Below are 18,250 nucleotides of genomic sequence, written 5' to 3' on the forward strand. Positions count from 1 at the left end.
TAGTTTTTTGGATTTTTTTTTTTTTTTGCAACTGATAACAATTCTAGTATTTTTACCACTTAAATTAATTATCTTTGCCTTATTTGCACTTTCTACCCTCCCCACAAAAACCATAATATGGGAGGTCCTTAAACTAACTTTGCACACTTAGTCCCTCTTATCTTTAACTTAACAAGCCTTAAATATTAACCCATTAATACAAAAATAACACTTACATAAAATGTAACAATAATAATTTATAAAATATTACCTTAATTAGTTGGGGTGTCACACCCTAGCTCATCATTCATAGCAGTATACCACCCAGGATCATTTATAGCTTCATAAACATGAGCAGGATCTGAATGTGCCAACAAAGCTGTAATGTATGATTGAAATTGAGGATCAAGACTAGGAGAAGAGACTTGATTTGCTACAGGAACATGTGTCCTCACATAATCATTTTGCCATGTGGGAGGATTTATATTTCTTTGTGATCTTCTTAAAAATAGGTTGAGAGGTACTAGTTAATGAAGTGACATTTTGATCTGATGCAGGCTCTTCTTGATGCATAACAGGATCATCATACACAGTAGGATGAATTTGTGATATGCCATGAACAAGGGAGGTGTATGTTGTATTATTCTTAGAGAAAGAAATATATCTTCATAGAAGATAACATCTCTAGATACAAATGTTGTATGATTCTGAAGATTGTATAATTTATAACCTTTTTGATGAGGAGGATACCCAAAGAAAACACAAGGTATACATCTAGCATCAAATTTGTCTGCACCTATTGTTGGATTACTTGCCATAGCCAGACACCCAAACACTTTCAAATGATCATATGTAAGAACCTTCTTAAGTAAGACTTCATAGGGTGTTTTATTTTTCAACAAAGGACTAGGAAACCTGTTTATCACATAAGTAGCAGTAACCACACAATCACCTCAAAACTTCAATGGTAAACATGAATGAAGTCTTAAGGCTCTAGCAGTATCAAGAATATGTCTATGTTGTCTCTCCACCCTTCCATTTTGTTGAGGTCTATGAGGACAAGAAGTTTGATGCACTACACTTTTCTTTCTCAAATAAGCACCTAATTCCCCTTTAACAAATTCTAGAGCATTATCTGATCTAACCATCTTGATCTGTGTATTGAATTGAGCTTTGACAAACTTCATAAAAGGTTTAAACACGGGAAAACAGTCATTTTTATGAACTAATAGGTATAACCAGGTGGCTCTACTACAATCATCAATAATTGTAAGAAAGTACCTATACTTGCCTTCAGTCACAATGTGATGACCCATCCAAATCCATTTGGATGAATACATCATTCATCGATTTCACAGTGAGGTACTGACCTCTACATGATACGTTTTGTAAACATTGCATTCTTTTGAAAAGGCACACCATAATTGAATATCAAATTCCAAGGTTTTTGAAGTTTGATGATTTCTACATATAGACAATCACCGTAATTAATAGTTTACAATACTACATCTGTTAATAATACAGTCAAAATAAGATACATGGTGATGATTTTGTAAATGCAGCGTTTTCTCGAATAAAGCATGTATGACTCCATGCACAAAGCTCGTATCACATATAAGCAAACAGCGGAAGACTTCTAGGAACCTGAGAATAAACATGCTTAAAAGTGTCAACACAAAGGTTGGTGAGTTCATAGTTTTAATGTTGGACATAATCTGTATGTAAAGGTGGATCACAAGATTCCAGTTGTTTCATCCAGAAACGTTTATCAGAATATTCTACAAAATTGAGCACCCTGGTAACTAAACTTTAACATTATAATAAGTACCCCTGTTTTAACATACATGCAACCAACATGTACAATACACGTAATCCAACGTGTATTAAACTCAAATAGTATACATCTGTTTTATAGTTCAGGCTAGGGTTTCTATACCTGGAACAGACGGAGATGTCAAGCCCTATGGATCCATATATAACTACTCGTGCTTACCAGTTCTTATAATCGGCAGTTACTAGTTACCAAAGCTAAGGGATTTTCGGTTCAAACTCGGTGTAGAATTTAGTATTTACTTGTATCCATTGCGTTTAAAATGAAGTGCATGTATTCTCAGCCCAAAAATAGAGATTACAAAAACAATTAATAAGGGATCAAATGAAACTCTCCTTAGCAGCACATAAGGTCATTCACCGAAATGTGATCGAAACTCAGAATGCAAAATAACCGTAGATCTCAACCTAGAGAACATATGTTGGTCAATACATGTCTAACAAACTAGGTCGGGTCATAGTGTATCACAATCCTAATACTCGAGACCGACATGCAAAAGTTAACAATAGTCATCTCAAAATTCAACCTGACCCAATATGATCTTTAAATCTATACATGTTTATTAACATAGTATAAGTCTTGATAATTAAACGAATTTATAGTTTATCAAACTCAAAATATTACTTATTTCAGAAGTTATATTATATTTGAATTATCATGACAATCGAACATGTTTTATTATTTCACATAGTTTTCCAATACTTGTAAAATCAGATTATAGTGTTTATAAAGCTTTAAAACATGATAAGACAGTCAACTTTTACAATTGTTCAATAAAACGAGACGTACCTTATATAGAAATTCATTTACTCGATTAGTAATATCAAAAAATCCAATTTATCAATCTCATAGACAAGTTGTTTAAATATTAATTTACAGTTTCAAACACAATTTCAATTAACGTCAAACGTGATTCAGTTGACCATATCTTTTAATCCGTTCATCGAAATCACGCAATTTCTAAATGAAAAGTTATTAATTTTTCGATCGCTTTCCAACGACATGCATATCATATACTTTATATCAGTAGCATATGTATCAAATTCGTGATTCATCATAAACCATCTAATGATAAAATTAAAGCATACAAGCATATATACTCGAGCACTATACATGGATACACTATTAATATATAAAAGATAAGATATGAATGCTCACGTATCAATATTGTGATTCAATATTGTAGGAAGGTACGTAGACGTAACGGAGATGATAAACACTAGTTTTACTCACGAGTAATACCCTCTAACCATACCCATAACTTCCATAGCTATAACCCATAATTTCCTTAGCTCTATCCCGCTCGCAAAACCCGTTTTGAAATAACTCGCTCATGACCTCGTCGTAGTATTTTATGTATAGTACTAATAATAATACTACTAATAATGATAATAAGATTAATAATAATATTATTAATCTTAATAATAATAATAATAATAATATTATTATTATTATTATTATTAATATATATTTAGAGAAGAGAGATTGAGATCGAGAGATGAATGAGTGAACCTGAATCAGAATTTGATCGAACTTTATACACCTTGCTTGTCCCCCACTGCCATGTGATCGCATGGTTTGAAGGGCTTATGGCCATGCGATCGCATGGCCACCTGTCTCCAACTCGCTATGTTTTGTTTTCTGGTTTGTCGACATATTTTATAATATATATAATATTTAATTTATATAATTAATTATATATTATATTAAATTCACGTGCATAGTTGACTTGTAATTTTTGTTCCGATGACTCGTACGTTGTCACTCGACTTATGTCCCGGTTAAGGTTTCTCGAACGCATTTTCGTACGCTTAGAAAACTAGCACTTTACCTTTCGCGAATTGTACCTTTATTAATAATTAGACTTAATTCACCAATAATTATACTAATTGAAATGTAACTTATTCATTTGAGTGTTTTGGTCATTTGCTTCTATAAATTAACGTCTTAATATATAATAATATTACTTTAAATCAAAACGTTTTATATCTAAGTTAATATTATATTTTATAACATTTGTAAAATATACATACATTTTCATTTTGAAATATTGTTTTACTGTAGCAAAATGATTTTTACTGTAGCAAATAGTGGTTTTCGAAAACACTGTAGCTTTTCGGGTACTGTAGCAATAAATATTGTAGCAAATTAGTGTTTTACTGGTTCATCTTAAACGTTTTAGTTAACTTATCTAAATATCAATCGAATCAATAAACGAATGTTACTATCGTTTACTAAATAACTTGAAATTATATATATGTATATATCTTTATTTAGTATACATAAATCAGTCTTTAAATACACATTGTAAGTTATTTATAATTAATTTTAATAATTAATATTCCAACTTATTGTGTATATATATATATATATATATATATATATATATATATATATATATATATATATATATATATATATATATATATATATATATATATATATATATATATATTTACAAATAGATGTTCGTGAATCGTCGGTCAATAGTCAAAGGTTAACTAAATATATAACATTAGTTCAAAAATTTTGAGAATCAATATTACAGACTTTGCTTATTTTGTCGAAATCATATAAAGATTAAGTTTAAATTTGGTCAAAAATTTCTGGGTCATCACACACAATCTTATATGGCCCCCCATATATCTATGTGAATTAAATCAAACACATTTGTAATGTTAGAAGTACTTTTTGATAAGGATATTTAACAAATTTTGCCATAGGACAAGTTAAACATACATCATTACTTGAATTCTCAACAGAATCAGAAATACAAGTAATATGATTGAGTTTTGATTTCAAAACATGGCCTAATCTTTGATTCAACAAACTGTAACTATTAAGAAGAGCACTAGAATGTGCAGAAGCTTCTTTTATTATAGAAAATAAACTGCTATCACTGTATGAATCTTTTATCAACTTGGTCAATCTCTTATCAACTTGATAAAGTGGCATATTGACCAAGTAGTAAAGTTCTGCTCTCCTTTCACCCAACCCTATGACCTTCTTTGTCATCAAGTCCTGGATGACACAAAAGTGTGAAAAGAAAATGACTGCACAAGATTTCTCTTTTGTCAATTTTGGAACAGACAAAAAACTGAATTTGAATTTAGGTACAACTAGCACTCCCTTTAAATTTATGCCATTATTCAATGTTATATTGCCAACATGTGAAATAACAGATGAATCACCATTGGGCAGTCTGATCATTGATTTCCAAAACAATGATTTAGAATCACTAAGATACTTTAACATAGGAGTTATATGATATGTAGCTCCCGTATCTAATATCCAAGTATTAAGAGAATAAAAATTAGAAGTGATACCTGCAATAAAGTGATGATCAATTTCATTATCAGAATCATCATTAGACTGCATATCATTCTTATTCAGCTGATGTAGACATTTGAGAAGTTGCTTAAATTGCTCAGATATAAACATAACATTATTTCCTTGAACATTAGCAATAGATCTCTTTGGTTGACTACTTTTGACTTTACCAGAATTTTGTTTTGACCTTTCTTGTAGCTTGTATTTGTAATGCCAAACAGGATAACCTATCTTCTCCTAACATTTCTCTGTTGAATGCCCTTTTTGACATATTGTACATTTTTCAGATTAAAAAACCCTAGCAGATTGAATATTTCTGCTGTACAAGGCAGTTGATTCAAAATTGGAGAACATTTCCTTTTGAGATTCTTCCTCCTGTAACATAGAACATGCACTTTCCACATTAGGTAAAGGTGTCATCAAGAGCAATTGACTTCTTATGAAACTATAGTGCTCATCCAAACCATTTAGGAATTGAAACAAATGTTGCTCTTCTTTTTGTTGATTGTAAGCAGCAAGAAAAGCATTAATTTCTGGAGTCACATTAGTAACCCTAGGCAACTGATTCATTGAATCAAGTTCCTCCCAGATGCACTTCAATTTAGTATAATACTCATTGTTTATCATACCTTGTTGCACCATAGCATAAGTTTCCTTATGAAGCTTATACTTCCTAGATCCATTGCTCAAAGCAAAACATTTTTCAAGTGGCTTCCATATCTCAACAGCTGTTCCTATGAACATGACCGATTTAGCAACCGAATTACTAACAAAGTTCATGAGCCAACTTATCACCTGTTTATTGCAAGTATCCCACTGTTCAGCACTAGCATTATCTGTAACAGATCTAGAAATAGTTGCAGTGATGAAACCTGTCCTCCGTTTGGTAGATAAAGCAATTTCAGTTTATCTTCTCCGTGATCGATAATTTTGAGCTCCAGTTAAATTATGTTGAACAGCTAATGAACCAGGACCTCCGGAAGGATGTAAAAACAACGGATTTTGATAATCGAGTTGATTCATTGTAAATTTCAGAGATTGAAACAGAAAAAATGATGCAGAAACGATTGAATATGATTATGAACACAAAAGGATTCAACAATTCACTGAATCTAAAATTCGAATTGTAACAGAATCGAACTAAATCACCATTGCCGCTCTGATACCATGAAGAGTTTTAGACAACGACGACTTAGGGTTTTGATGAACAATTGGAACATTGAACCGTATTCTCATTCAATTGAACTAACTCTATAACATTACAATCAATTTGATATATATGTTGTTCGTTAGAAACAAAACCTAACGTAACAGACTAAAACCATATTTACAGAATCTACCCTGCACTACAAATATTTACAAAATAGATCCCTGTAGATGCCAGTAACCATCATGTGACCTCCTTTTGACAATGTTGACTTACACACACACACACACACACACACACACACACACACACACATATATATATATATATATATATATATATATATATATATATATATATATATATATATATATATATATATATATATATATATATATATATATATATATATCATCCACCTAAGAACTTTATCACATATAATTATAGTTAGAAATACATCTTGATACCAATAGGTCAATGGCCTTTGATACACATACAAAAACAAATGAAATCCTTTTCAATTTACATAACCAAAACCACCATGTGCGAAAATGAGCAAATCATAGAAAGTAGCAAAGAAGTGTACACACTGTTATCACCCACGATCACAATACAAATTCGAGAAACAATTGAGTAAAGAACACTTGAACTCATATGGTACCCATTTAATTCAAGCCATCTGACTTTATTCTAAAAGCATTCTTCCAAGAGAAAGCAACAGCCCAAGGCAGCCAAACTGCAAAACAGTCGTAAATGCGTATATCGTAAATGCATATTAATCATACTTAAACTAGTAAGATTTATTCCAAACAATTTAAAGCAAATAAAAAACATAAGATCCATCACTAAACATAATACAACTTAATAAGTGCATTGACAGTGTTGTGTTCACCAAATATACTCCGTGTTTCTTAGGTCATCTCTCACCAACTTTTCTATAAAAAAAAGAATTGCACATTTAGATCCCTAAGAGTGGTGAATTAAATATAAAGAATTAACTGAATAGTTGTTGACCTCCACAACACCAGGTTATCGACTGCGTATAATCCAAGGTTTTAATACTTTGTTAACAATTACACCAATTACCCTTGTATGTAATCCACCCCTGTTTTAATGAGATATGAATATTAATTTACCCAATTGATCAGTTTGAATAATCAATTACCCAACCCAAATAATTAATTAAATGATTGTAACAGATGCCGTATAAACGTCACTAAATATAACATTCATAATCATTTAATAATTATTAGATTAACTAATTTGAAGATAGGTTCGACAGATTCCAACGAGTTGTCATTCGTTATTAGACAATACCCCCCATCTATTAATAGTCCATAGTCTAATGTCCACAAGTGTCGGTCTTTTGTCCAAACCTAAATTATGGTACAAAATCCAATAACCCCATTTTAATATTTAGTCCAACATCACGATTACTTCGGATCAAATAAGCATAATAATAACTTAGTTACGAGACATTAATTTAAAAAGGAAGAACATGGCTTACAGTGGTGATTAATCGCGTAGCGTTACACGAACAGAGTTCCGACTTTAAAACCCGTAAAATATTTCTTACAATATCCCAACTAAACCATAACTTTATTATTAAAATTAACTTAAATTAAAATTATAATTATAATTATAAATATATAATTCTTACATAAGGAAATAAAGAAGAGAAAAGGTGTAATCAGTCAAGCAGAATTCGTGGCCTTTTATAGTACTTTTCTGAATCCTGTAGCCCATGCGATCGTATGGGCTTTGTATGTTTTAGCCATGCGATCGCATGGCCAGTCTGGCCAGCACTCATCTTAATTAAAATGTGGCCTGCTCGATTTATTTTAATATATAATATATAATATATATAATTTTATATAATTATATATATATATATATTATATTATATTCTTGTGCATAGTTGACTCGTAATTTTAGGTCCGTTGACTCGCGCGTTGATGATCGGTTTATGCCTCGGTTCCGAATTTTCGAACGTCCTTTCGTATGTAACGACCCGACAAAATCGCCATTGATGGCGCCGGTAACTTAGGTACCGTTGCGTGGTCATAGTCCCTATATGAGACGCGTTTTACCAAAATTATGTCGCATTCATTTGAAACGTACAACACTTACAAAGTTTATTTTACCAAACGGTTAGACAACAAGTTTAAGTTTACAAAAGTATAAAGTATAAATGAAATAACTTGCGACATAATTAGTTTAAAATCACGGTTGCTATAAATAGCGTAAGTATGTAGGCTTGACCCCAAGCAAGTATATCAAAGTGTGCGCATGTATGCTTGACCCCAAGCAAGAAATCAGAATGTATGCATGTATGCTTGACTCCAAGCAAGTATGAGTGTACGCGGAAGCATGCATCAAATAACCATTCATGAACATGAGAAACATATAGAAAATTGTCAACGAAAAACGTTGGTGAAATCATAGGTGTATTTGTAAACTATGTTTTTGAACCACAAGATTTAGTATAAACCGATTATCAAGCGTATACATCTCAAAAGATGTGTTTGTATCACGAGCATCCAATTATCAAAGCTTAACTGAATCTTACCTCTGCATATAGTGTTAGAACCTACACTATTCCGATAAAATTATATTTCATCCGCTAACGGTAGCGAACCGTCCGAATGAAGGTTCGTTAAACCCGTATGGCCACACAACATAAATTCACGCTTACACCCTACAAGTGTAACTGATGATAATTGGACTTGAGAATTTTTATTCTAACTCATACGTATCTTTGCTTTCGTATTTGTGTTCAAAGTATAAGAGTATAAACCGTATAAAATGTATACAAAGTATATGTTTCTCAGCCCACGATTTAAAAGTATAAAAGTTATTGAAAAGGTGGGACTATGATCTCACATCGAGTGCACGAGTATAAATGTACTTCACAAAGTAAATGTGTGCATGAAAGTTGCTTAGCCTTGACCTAAACAAGTAAGTTGTATCAATTAACTGGTTATGACAAAAGGTCAGGCGAAATGTGTTCAATTAGTCCTATGACTCGTTATGACTCGAATTGTATAGCATGTGAATCACGTTGTCAAGTTTCATGCAAGAATCAAGTATAAAGGTACATTAGAATGATTGCATAATTGTTTGGTTAAGTTTGACTAAAAGTCAAACTTGGTCAAAATCAAAGTCAATGAAAAAAGTCAACACGTTCGGGTCGGGTCCCGAACTATTTTCCTAAGCTTAGAAATCATATATGAGCATGTTGGCCAAGTTTCATGTCAATCGGGGGTGTGTAGTATAGCTAGAATTAAACGAAAATGGACATTTTTGGGCAGTGTGCCTCAGATGTGCCGCATTCAAGGCAGATGCGCCGCATCTATGTCTGGTTCAGCAATTTTGGGGCAGTTTAACACTTAGACGAATCCAACTTCAAACAACCATAACTTATCAACCGTAAACATTCAAAACACGTATCTTATATCGTTGGAAAGGTATTTTGATGAGGAATACAACTAAATACTTTTCATCAATCAAGTTCATCATTTACAAAAACAAAAACCTCGTCGAATGATCGTTAAATGTTCAAAATTAAAGTTTCAAGTTCATAAAATGCATTTCTTGACTTGGGAATCTAATCCACACATATGATATTCCGTTTCGAAGGTAATTAAGCATACAATACAATTAAACACTTACTAACAAAATTTCATAGTGTTCAACGCATCAATAGTTCATTTCAAAGTTCATCAAACCCTAATCAAAATCATGAATTCAATTATTTTGTAAATGAAGCTTTTTCTAAATTAACCTACATATAAAAATGAAGCTAATGATGCTAGTAACACATTGAATACATGAACTTTAACATTAAAACAATATTTAATCATCCAAAATTCAATATTAAGCACACCCATTTCAAGTTCATGCTAGTTTATGCAAAACAACAAGATCGAGCAAATAATTCATATATTCATGCTAGACACGAGCCATAGACACTAACTAACATCATTTCAAGTCAAAAACACGAATTAGAGAAATCTAGAGTTTTAGAAATATTACCCAAACGAGATGAAATTGGTACCAAAATGTAGAGGATGATGAGAGGATCACGAATATGTAATTTGTTTTTGTTGTAAGCCTCCTAGATCGAATTTAGATGATGAATGAATGATTTGGGTGTTTGAGTTCAAAAATGGAAGTAGAGAAAAGAGAGAAAGAGATGAGGAGGTGAAAATGAAATGAATGGTGGAAAGAGTAGGTTGACTAGTTGACCTAGTCAACTAGTTTGCCCACTTGGCAACTTCGGTCCCTCAAATTTCAAAGCGGGTGCGTGAATTAACTGAACGAATATTTTAAAAACGCTAGAGTAATCGGGAGATGTTATAACCAAATAACGGAAATATTTAGAACGTTAGTCAATGAAAGGTACGAATATAGATAACGGAAGATATTATCTAAAAAAAAGATGGTGTTAAAATAAATTTAACGGAAAAACGCTGGATGTTACATTAACTACACCTTAAAAGAAATTTTGTCCCGAAATTTAGTTGGTAGTAGTAGTTGTCGTTTCTTCCTTAAAATCTTGCATTGCCAATTCTACGAATAAATGAGGGTACTTCCTTTGACATTTCAACGAACTTCGACAGTCGGGATTTTTACGTTGTTTTAGAGTTTGGTTTCGTTATTCATAATGTCAACTGTTTCTCCTATGAAGTGAAGTTTGTCATCGATAGTAAGCTCATCGAAAAGGATAACAAGTTCTTATTCGCAAGACACGTCTTTAAGTTTGATACACAGAATGTAGGGTGAACGGAATTTGTTTGAGTTGGGAATTCGAAACGGTAAGTAACGGGCCCAATACGCCCCAAGATTTTAAAAGTATTAATGTATCGCGGATTTAGCTTCCTACATTTCCCGAAACGGATTACACCTCCTCAAGGTGCGACTTTTAACGTTACGTGGTTTCCCACTTGGAATTCGAGAGGTTTACGTCTAACATTTGCATGGCTCTTTTGGCGACTACGGATCGTCTTGGGCCTCTCTTGGATTTGAACGATCTTAACGGTTATTTCATGAATGAGTTCAATTCCGGTGGTTTGATTGTTGCCTATGTCGGCCCAACAAATTGTAGAATGATAATTGCGGTCATATAAAGTTTCGAAAAGGTGCGGCGTTAATACACGAAAGAAAAATTTTGTAGTAAGAGAATTTGACTAAACGCAAGTACTTTTCCTCAAGTAAATTTGAAGTCGATAACACGAACTCGTATTATAGTTTCCAAGGTTTGAATCGTATGTTTGTTTGGTCCTTCGGGATGTGGTTGATGTGTTGTACTCATGTTTAAACGTGATCCCGAGGCTTTTTGTAAAGCACCCCAAAATTTAGAAGTGAACGAGGATCTCGATCCGAAACGAGGTACGGTTCTTTTAAGATACATTTGAACAAGCTTGTTAGGACCTGAAAACGTTTGTTGGAACAAGTTTCTATTTCTCAAGAATTTTGCTCCGCGGAAGATTTATTGGTTTTCGAAAATGTTCGTTAGGACTATTATCCCTCGTGGTGAATACTAGTATAATGTGAAGAGTCTCTCTCTCCATTGAGAATTTAGATAAAATATTTCCTTATACAGAAGTACGAGTGTAATGAGAGAGAAGTCTTCGCCTCGATGTGAGCATATCAAGCATGTTGTAGTTCGTCGATAAAACTATGCGAAAACGAGATAGTATACACGTGTAACATACGTCTGATGCTGAAAGAATTTGCCATTCATTTGGAAGCATAAATATGGTTCGACAATAATCGAAGATGTGTCCCGGGTATGGTTGTTATCAGTATTCTCGGAGTTTTTGATTTGTTCAAACAAGAAAAATGAAGTCATGTACATGGCACATGGTGGTGATTAGGTTGATCGAGTCCAATCACCATCACGAGTCATTAGAACTTTGGTCTGACTTACCGTAATATAACCACGTTGATCGAGTGCCGTTATATTACGCTAACTCATACCTCCCTTCCCACATCACTCCATAGATTCAAGTTCGTGTAATCGTGAAGTTTTAAAATGAACAAAGTGTAACGACGTCTCTAACGTGACTCGTATTGAATCGAAAGAATTAGTGCAACTTTAAAGAAGCGTTCCCCGAGGGAAGTGTATAAATGATTGTTCACGTCAATGTGGTTCAAGTAAAACAATAATGTTTTCCAGTACGAGAAGTGTAACGAATCATGATAACGAATAGTACGCAACCGTAGTGATAAATAGTGATGACGATACTCACCTAGAGTAGTGATGGTAGTAACAAGAAGTGGTAGATAGTAAAGAACATCGGTGTGACACCGATAGTAAGTTGAAACGGTGGCGAATAACAATCTGGGAGACAGAGTTCCCGAATAAGTATGACTAATGAAGTCGTCGTCATCCTTATGCGTATGAATCTTAAGTTTACGTGTGTTACCCGAAAGTGGTAGATTACAGATTCGTATGATGAAAACTTGGTACCATTAAGAAGTTTGCCTAAGAATGATTCAAGTATAATGCACAAGTAGTCAAGTAAGTGCTATCTATAGCAAATGTATGTCAGAATGCATTGGCTAACTATCCGGTTGTAGTCTAGATTCACTAATGCTTCCTAACGACTCTGTCAGACACACTAATGCACATCCTAGATCCCTACAACCAACGCTCTGATACCATCTGTAACGACCCGACAAAATCGCCATTGACGGCGCCGTTAACTTAGGTCTCGTTGCGTGGTCATAGTCCCTATATGTGACGCGTTTGACCAAAATTATGTCGCATTCATTTGAAACGTACAAGACTTACAAAGTTTAGTTTACCAAACGGTTCGACAACAAGTTTAAGTTTACAAAAGTATAAAGTATAAATGAAATAACTTGTGACATAATTAGTTTAAAATCACAGTTGCTATAAATAGCGTAAGTATGTATACTTGACCCCAAGGAAGTATATCAAAGTGTGCGCATGTATGCTTGACCCCAAGCAAGATATCAGAATGTATGCATGTATGCTTGACTCCAAGCAAGTATGAGTGTACGCGGAAGCATGTATCAAATAACCATTCATGAACCTGAGAAACATATAGAAAACTATCAACAAAAAACGTTGGTGAAATCATAGGTGTATTTGTAAAGTATGTTTTTGAACCACAAGATTTAGTATAAACCGATTATCAAGCGTATACATCTCAAAAGATGTGTTTGTATCACGAGCATCTAAATATCAAAGCTTAACTAAATCTTACCTCTGCATATAGTGTTAGAACCTACACTATTCCGATAAAATTATATTTCATACATTAACTGTAGCGAACCGTCCGAATGAGGGTTCATTAAACCCGTATGGCCACACAACATAAATTCACGCTTACACCCTACAAGTGTAACTGATGATCATTAGACTTGAGGATTTTTGTTCTAACTCGTACGTATCTATGCTTTCGTATTTGTGTTCAAAGTATAAGAGTATAAACCGTATAAAATGTATACAAAGTATATGTTTCTCAGCCCACGATTTAAAAGTATAAAATTTATTGAAAAGGTGGGACTATGATCTCACCTCGAGTACACGAGTATAAATGTACTTCACAAAGTAAACGTGTGCATGAAAGTTACTTAGCCTTGACCTAAACAAGTAAGTTGTATCAATTAACCGGTTACGACACAAGGTTGGGCGAAATGTGTTCAATTAGTCCTATGGCTCGTTATGACTCGAATAGTATAGCATGTGAATCACGTTGTCAAGTTTCATGCAAGAATCAAGTATAAAGGTATGTTAGAACGATTGCATAAGTGTTTGGTTAAGTTTGATTAAAAGTTAAACTTGGTCAAAGTTAAAGTAAACGAAAAAAGTCAACACGCTCGGGTCGGGTCCCGAACTATTTTCATAAGCTTAGAAATCATATATGAGCATGTTGACCAAGTTTCATGTCAATCGGAGGTGCGTAGCATAGCTAGAATTAAACGAAAACGGACATTTTTGGGCAGTCTGCCTCAGATACGCTGCATCCAAGGTAGATGCGCCGCATCTATGTCTGGTTCAGCAATTATGGGGCAGTTTAACACTTAGACGAATCCAACTTCAAACAACCATAACTTATGAACCGTAAACATTCAAAACACGTATCTTATATCGTTGGAAAGGTATTTTGACGAGGAATACAACTAAAAACTTTTCATCAAACAATTTCATCATTTACAAAAACAAAAACCTCGTCGAATGATCGTTAAATGTTCAAAATCAAAGTTTCAAGTTCATAAAATGCATTTCTTGACTCGGGAATCCAATCCACACATATGATATGCCGTTTCGAAGGTAATTAAACATACAATACAATTAAACACTTACTAACAAAATTTTAAAGTGTTCAACGCATCAAAAGTTCATTTCAAAGTTCATCAAACCCTAATCAAAATCATTGTAACACCGACAAATTTTTTTTTAAAACAGTGGAAGCCTTATATATTAAAAACATAACATTTAATACATCACAAACATACTCCACATAATTTAAAATTAAGTTTACATGACAGTGTTACTTATTACAAAATACGTGATACAAAGTACACATCAGAGTTCACATGTCAAACATGTCTTCATCACAAGCACCCGTCCAAACTAGCAGTACCTAAACCTGCAAGGATGGAAATGTGGAGGATTAGCATAACGCTAAGTGAATGGAATATATCTAACAGATATCGCATAAGTACCTCACATGCGAATGACCAACTAAATACAACTAAAGACAATATGAGGATCGGCGGCTTGTACGAGCACACGACTCCTAGTTGATCAGGCTAGAGTCTACCGATAGTCCTTGCTACACGATTCACAGCATAGTCATCCGGACGCAGGGGGTGCGTCATTCAAAACTATACTCCATAATAGGTAATCCCTGGACCCAACCTCCTCAGGCCCGGTTGACCTCATACGAACTCTAACCTCCTCAGGCCCAGTTAGAAGTCCCCAGCCTCCTCAGGCCCGGCTGGTGTCAAACACAGTGCGCACATAATATCACATAATCACAGTATGCATGCAATCATTATCTAAGCATGGCAGTATCACTATATCAAAGCATGGTAATAAAATAAATCACAGTAGCATGGCATGCTACTTAAACTCTATCTGAAGATAGACCCACTCACCAATTACCAGCTTCAGCTCAGTTACCTAACTCTGAGCTTCCTCCTTGTTCTTATCACCTGAGAACAATATAAACCAAGTTAGTATAGGGCTCTAATCAAAATTATAGACAAATAATACTATAAACTAGGTATATCATCATATTATAAGTCTACAACATAAGCCCAATCAATATCGTCACATAAGTGCGTGCAAAACGGGGCATACACGCTAAATCCTATTTTCCTGCCCTAAAAAAACTTTGATCCAGCTTCTTAAAAGTTTACCATTGAATACTACTCGTCGATACAATTCTAAAAATATTTGGTTCATCAAAAACGGAGTTACGGTTTGAAAGTTACGACCAAAACAATTTTTTCAAAAACGCAGGAGACCGTAGGGTCAAGGTCTCTGACCATCGGGTCAACGTCTCGGACCATCGGGTCAACGTCTCAGACCATCGGGAGTAGGTCGACCATCGGGGAGTAGGTCAACCATCGGGAGTAGGTCTCAAACGATCGGGAGTAGGTCGACCATCAGGGAGTAGGTCGACCATCGGGTCAACGTCCTGGACGATCGGGTCGACGTCCTGGACGATCGGCTGATGGTGTTCTTCAGCAGAAACAGCTGCAAAAGAGACGGGTTTTGCCCAAAAATCACCAAATCTCGTTCCTAGACTCAAATTTGACCTTAAAACCAACTACATCTTGTTTATAGAACGTTTTAGGACCTAAACCCACAACAATTTCACACAAACAACATCAAAATTGACCAATTTGACTCAAAAACCCATTTTAACAAAAACTAACTTTAAAACCCATTAAATCACAGATTTGATCATGAAATCTTACAAACCTTACCTTGTTAGAATCACAATGACACAAGGAATCGATTTCTAACTTGATTTAAACACGAAACGAGATTGGATGATTTAGGGTTTTCAAGGAGGTGAAGGTTAGGTACGGAGTGTTTTTTTTAGAGAGAAGGTGAAAATGAGATAAATGAGCAGCTCTTAGACACTAATTTGGGTTAAAACCCATACCCCTCAACACACGAGTATTTATCAGTTATCTGAAATCTTTCGTACCTCGTTAGGCGGCCCTAACGGAGTCCAAATTAAATAAACAAACCTATTCTGTGACCCTTGTCACAAACTGGTCTTAACCAAATAATAAAATAACAATAAACATTAACTTAAAAATAAAAGCATATATAACCACACATATATGCCTAAGGCTAAAAATGTCATCTTACATCTAGCCCAGGTTTCTGTCTGTTACAATCATGAATTCAATCATTTTGTAAATGAAGCTTTTTCTAAATTAACCTACACATCAAAATGAAGCTAATGATGCCAGTAACACATTTAATACATGAACTTTAACGTTAAAACAATATTTAATCATTCAAAATTCAAGATTAAGCACACCCATTTCAATTGCATGCTAGTTTATGCAAAACAACAAGATCGAGCAAATAATTCATATATTCATGCTAGACACGAGCCATAGACACTAACTAACACCATTTCAAGTCAAAAACACGAATTAGAGAAATCTAGAGTTTTATAAATGTTACCCAAACGAGATGAAATTGGTACCAAAATGTAGAGGATGATGAGAGGATCACGAATATGTAATTTGTTTTGTTGTAAGCCTCCTAGATCGAATTTAGATGATGAATGAATGATTTGGGTTTTTGAGTTCAAAAATGGAAGTAGAGAAAAGAGAGAAAGAGATGAGGAGGTGAAAATGAAATGAATGGTGGAAAGAGTGGGTTGACTAGTTGACCTAGTCAACTAGTTTGCCCACTTGGCAACTTCGGTCCCTCAAGTTTCAAAGTGGGTGCGTGAATTAACCGAACGAATATTTTAAAAACGCTAGAGTAACCGAGAGATGTTATAACCAAATAACAGAAATATTTAGAACGTTAGTCAACGAAAGGTACGAATTTAGATAACGGAAGATATTATCTAAAAAAAAGACGGTGTTAAAATAAATTTAACTAAAAAACGCGGGATGTTACATTGTACGCGTAGATATCTTGTACTTTGCGTTTTGTAATTTGTAATTTGCACAAAAAATTATTTTCCTTAAGTCCCAAAATCCGCGCAAATCTTTTAACTCACTTTTTAGGACGCTTTTGAGTGTACTATGGCTTTAAGGACCCTTTTTCAGTTTTAGTGGCACTTTTTCTTCAATTCTTTAATCTTCATACTTCATCTTCGCATTTATTTATTTAAACAATTACAACTTAAAAATAGAACAATTGTAACTAAAAACTTTACATATTGGAAGATATTGCGCCTAAATATATGTTCATTTAGTGTAGTGACCCGAACTTTTCCATGTTTATATATATATTAAATGAAATTGTTATTTACATGATTAAGTGTTTCCAACATGTTAAGCAATCAAACTTGTTAAGACTTGATTAATTGAAATAGGTTTCATATAGACAATTGACCACCCAAGTTGAACGGTGATTCACGAACGTTAAAACTTGTAAAAACTATATGATGACATATATATATGGATATATATATAGTTAACATGATATTATGATAAGTAAACATATCATTAAGTATATTAACAATGAACTACATATGTAAAAGCAAGACTACTAACTTAATGATTTTGAAACGAGACATATATGTAACGATTATCGTTGTAACGACATTTAATGTATATATATCATATTAAGAGATAGTTATACATCATAATATCATGATAATATAATAATTTAAAATCTCATTTGATATTATAAACATTGGGTTAACAACACTTAACAAGATCGTTAACCTAAAGGTTTCAAAACAATACTTACATGTAACGACTAACGATGAATT

General features: G+C 33.6%; 1 protein-coding gene across 1 annotated transcript; it reads right to left on the reverse strand.

Annotated features, from left to right (window-relative positions):
• Positions 1 to 251: 251 nt before the first annotated feature.
• LOC139855101 (uncharacterized) lies at positions 252 to 6,163 on the reverse strand. The gene is made up of 8 exons (XM_071844351.1): positions 6,109 to 6,163; positions 5,438 to 6,012; positions 5,137 to 5,338; positions 4,550 to 5,094; positions 940 to 1,133; positions 730 to 894; positions 504 to 643; positions 252 to 412 (listed from the first exon to the last, which is right to left on the reverse strand). The coding sequence occupies exons 1-8, from the start codon at positions 6,161 to 6,163 to the stop codon at positions 252 to 254; spliced, it is 2,037 nt and encodes a 678-aa protein (XP_071700452.1).
• Between the last annotated feature and the right edge of the window lie 12,087 nt (positions 6,164 to 18,250).

The sequence above is a fragment of the Rutidosis leptorrhynchoides genome, chromosome 1 (assembly GCF_046630445.1).
Source record: "Rutidosis leptorrhynchoides isolate AG116_Rl617_1_P2 chromosome 1, CSIRO_AGI_Rlap_v1, whole genome shotgun sequence".
NCBI classification, from domain to species: domain Eukaryota; kingdom Viridiplantae; phylum Streptophyta; class Magnoliopsida; order Asterales; family Asteraceae; genus Rutidosis; species Rutidosis leptorrhynchoides.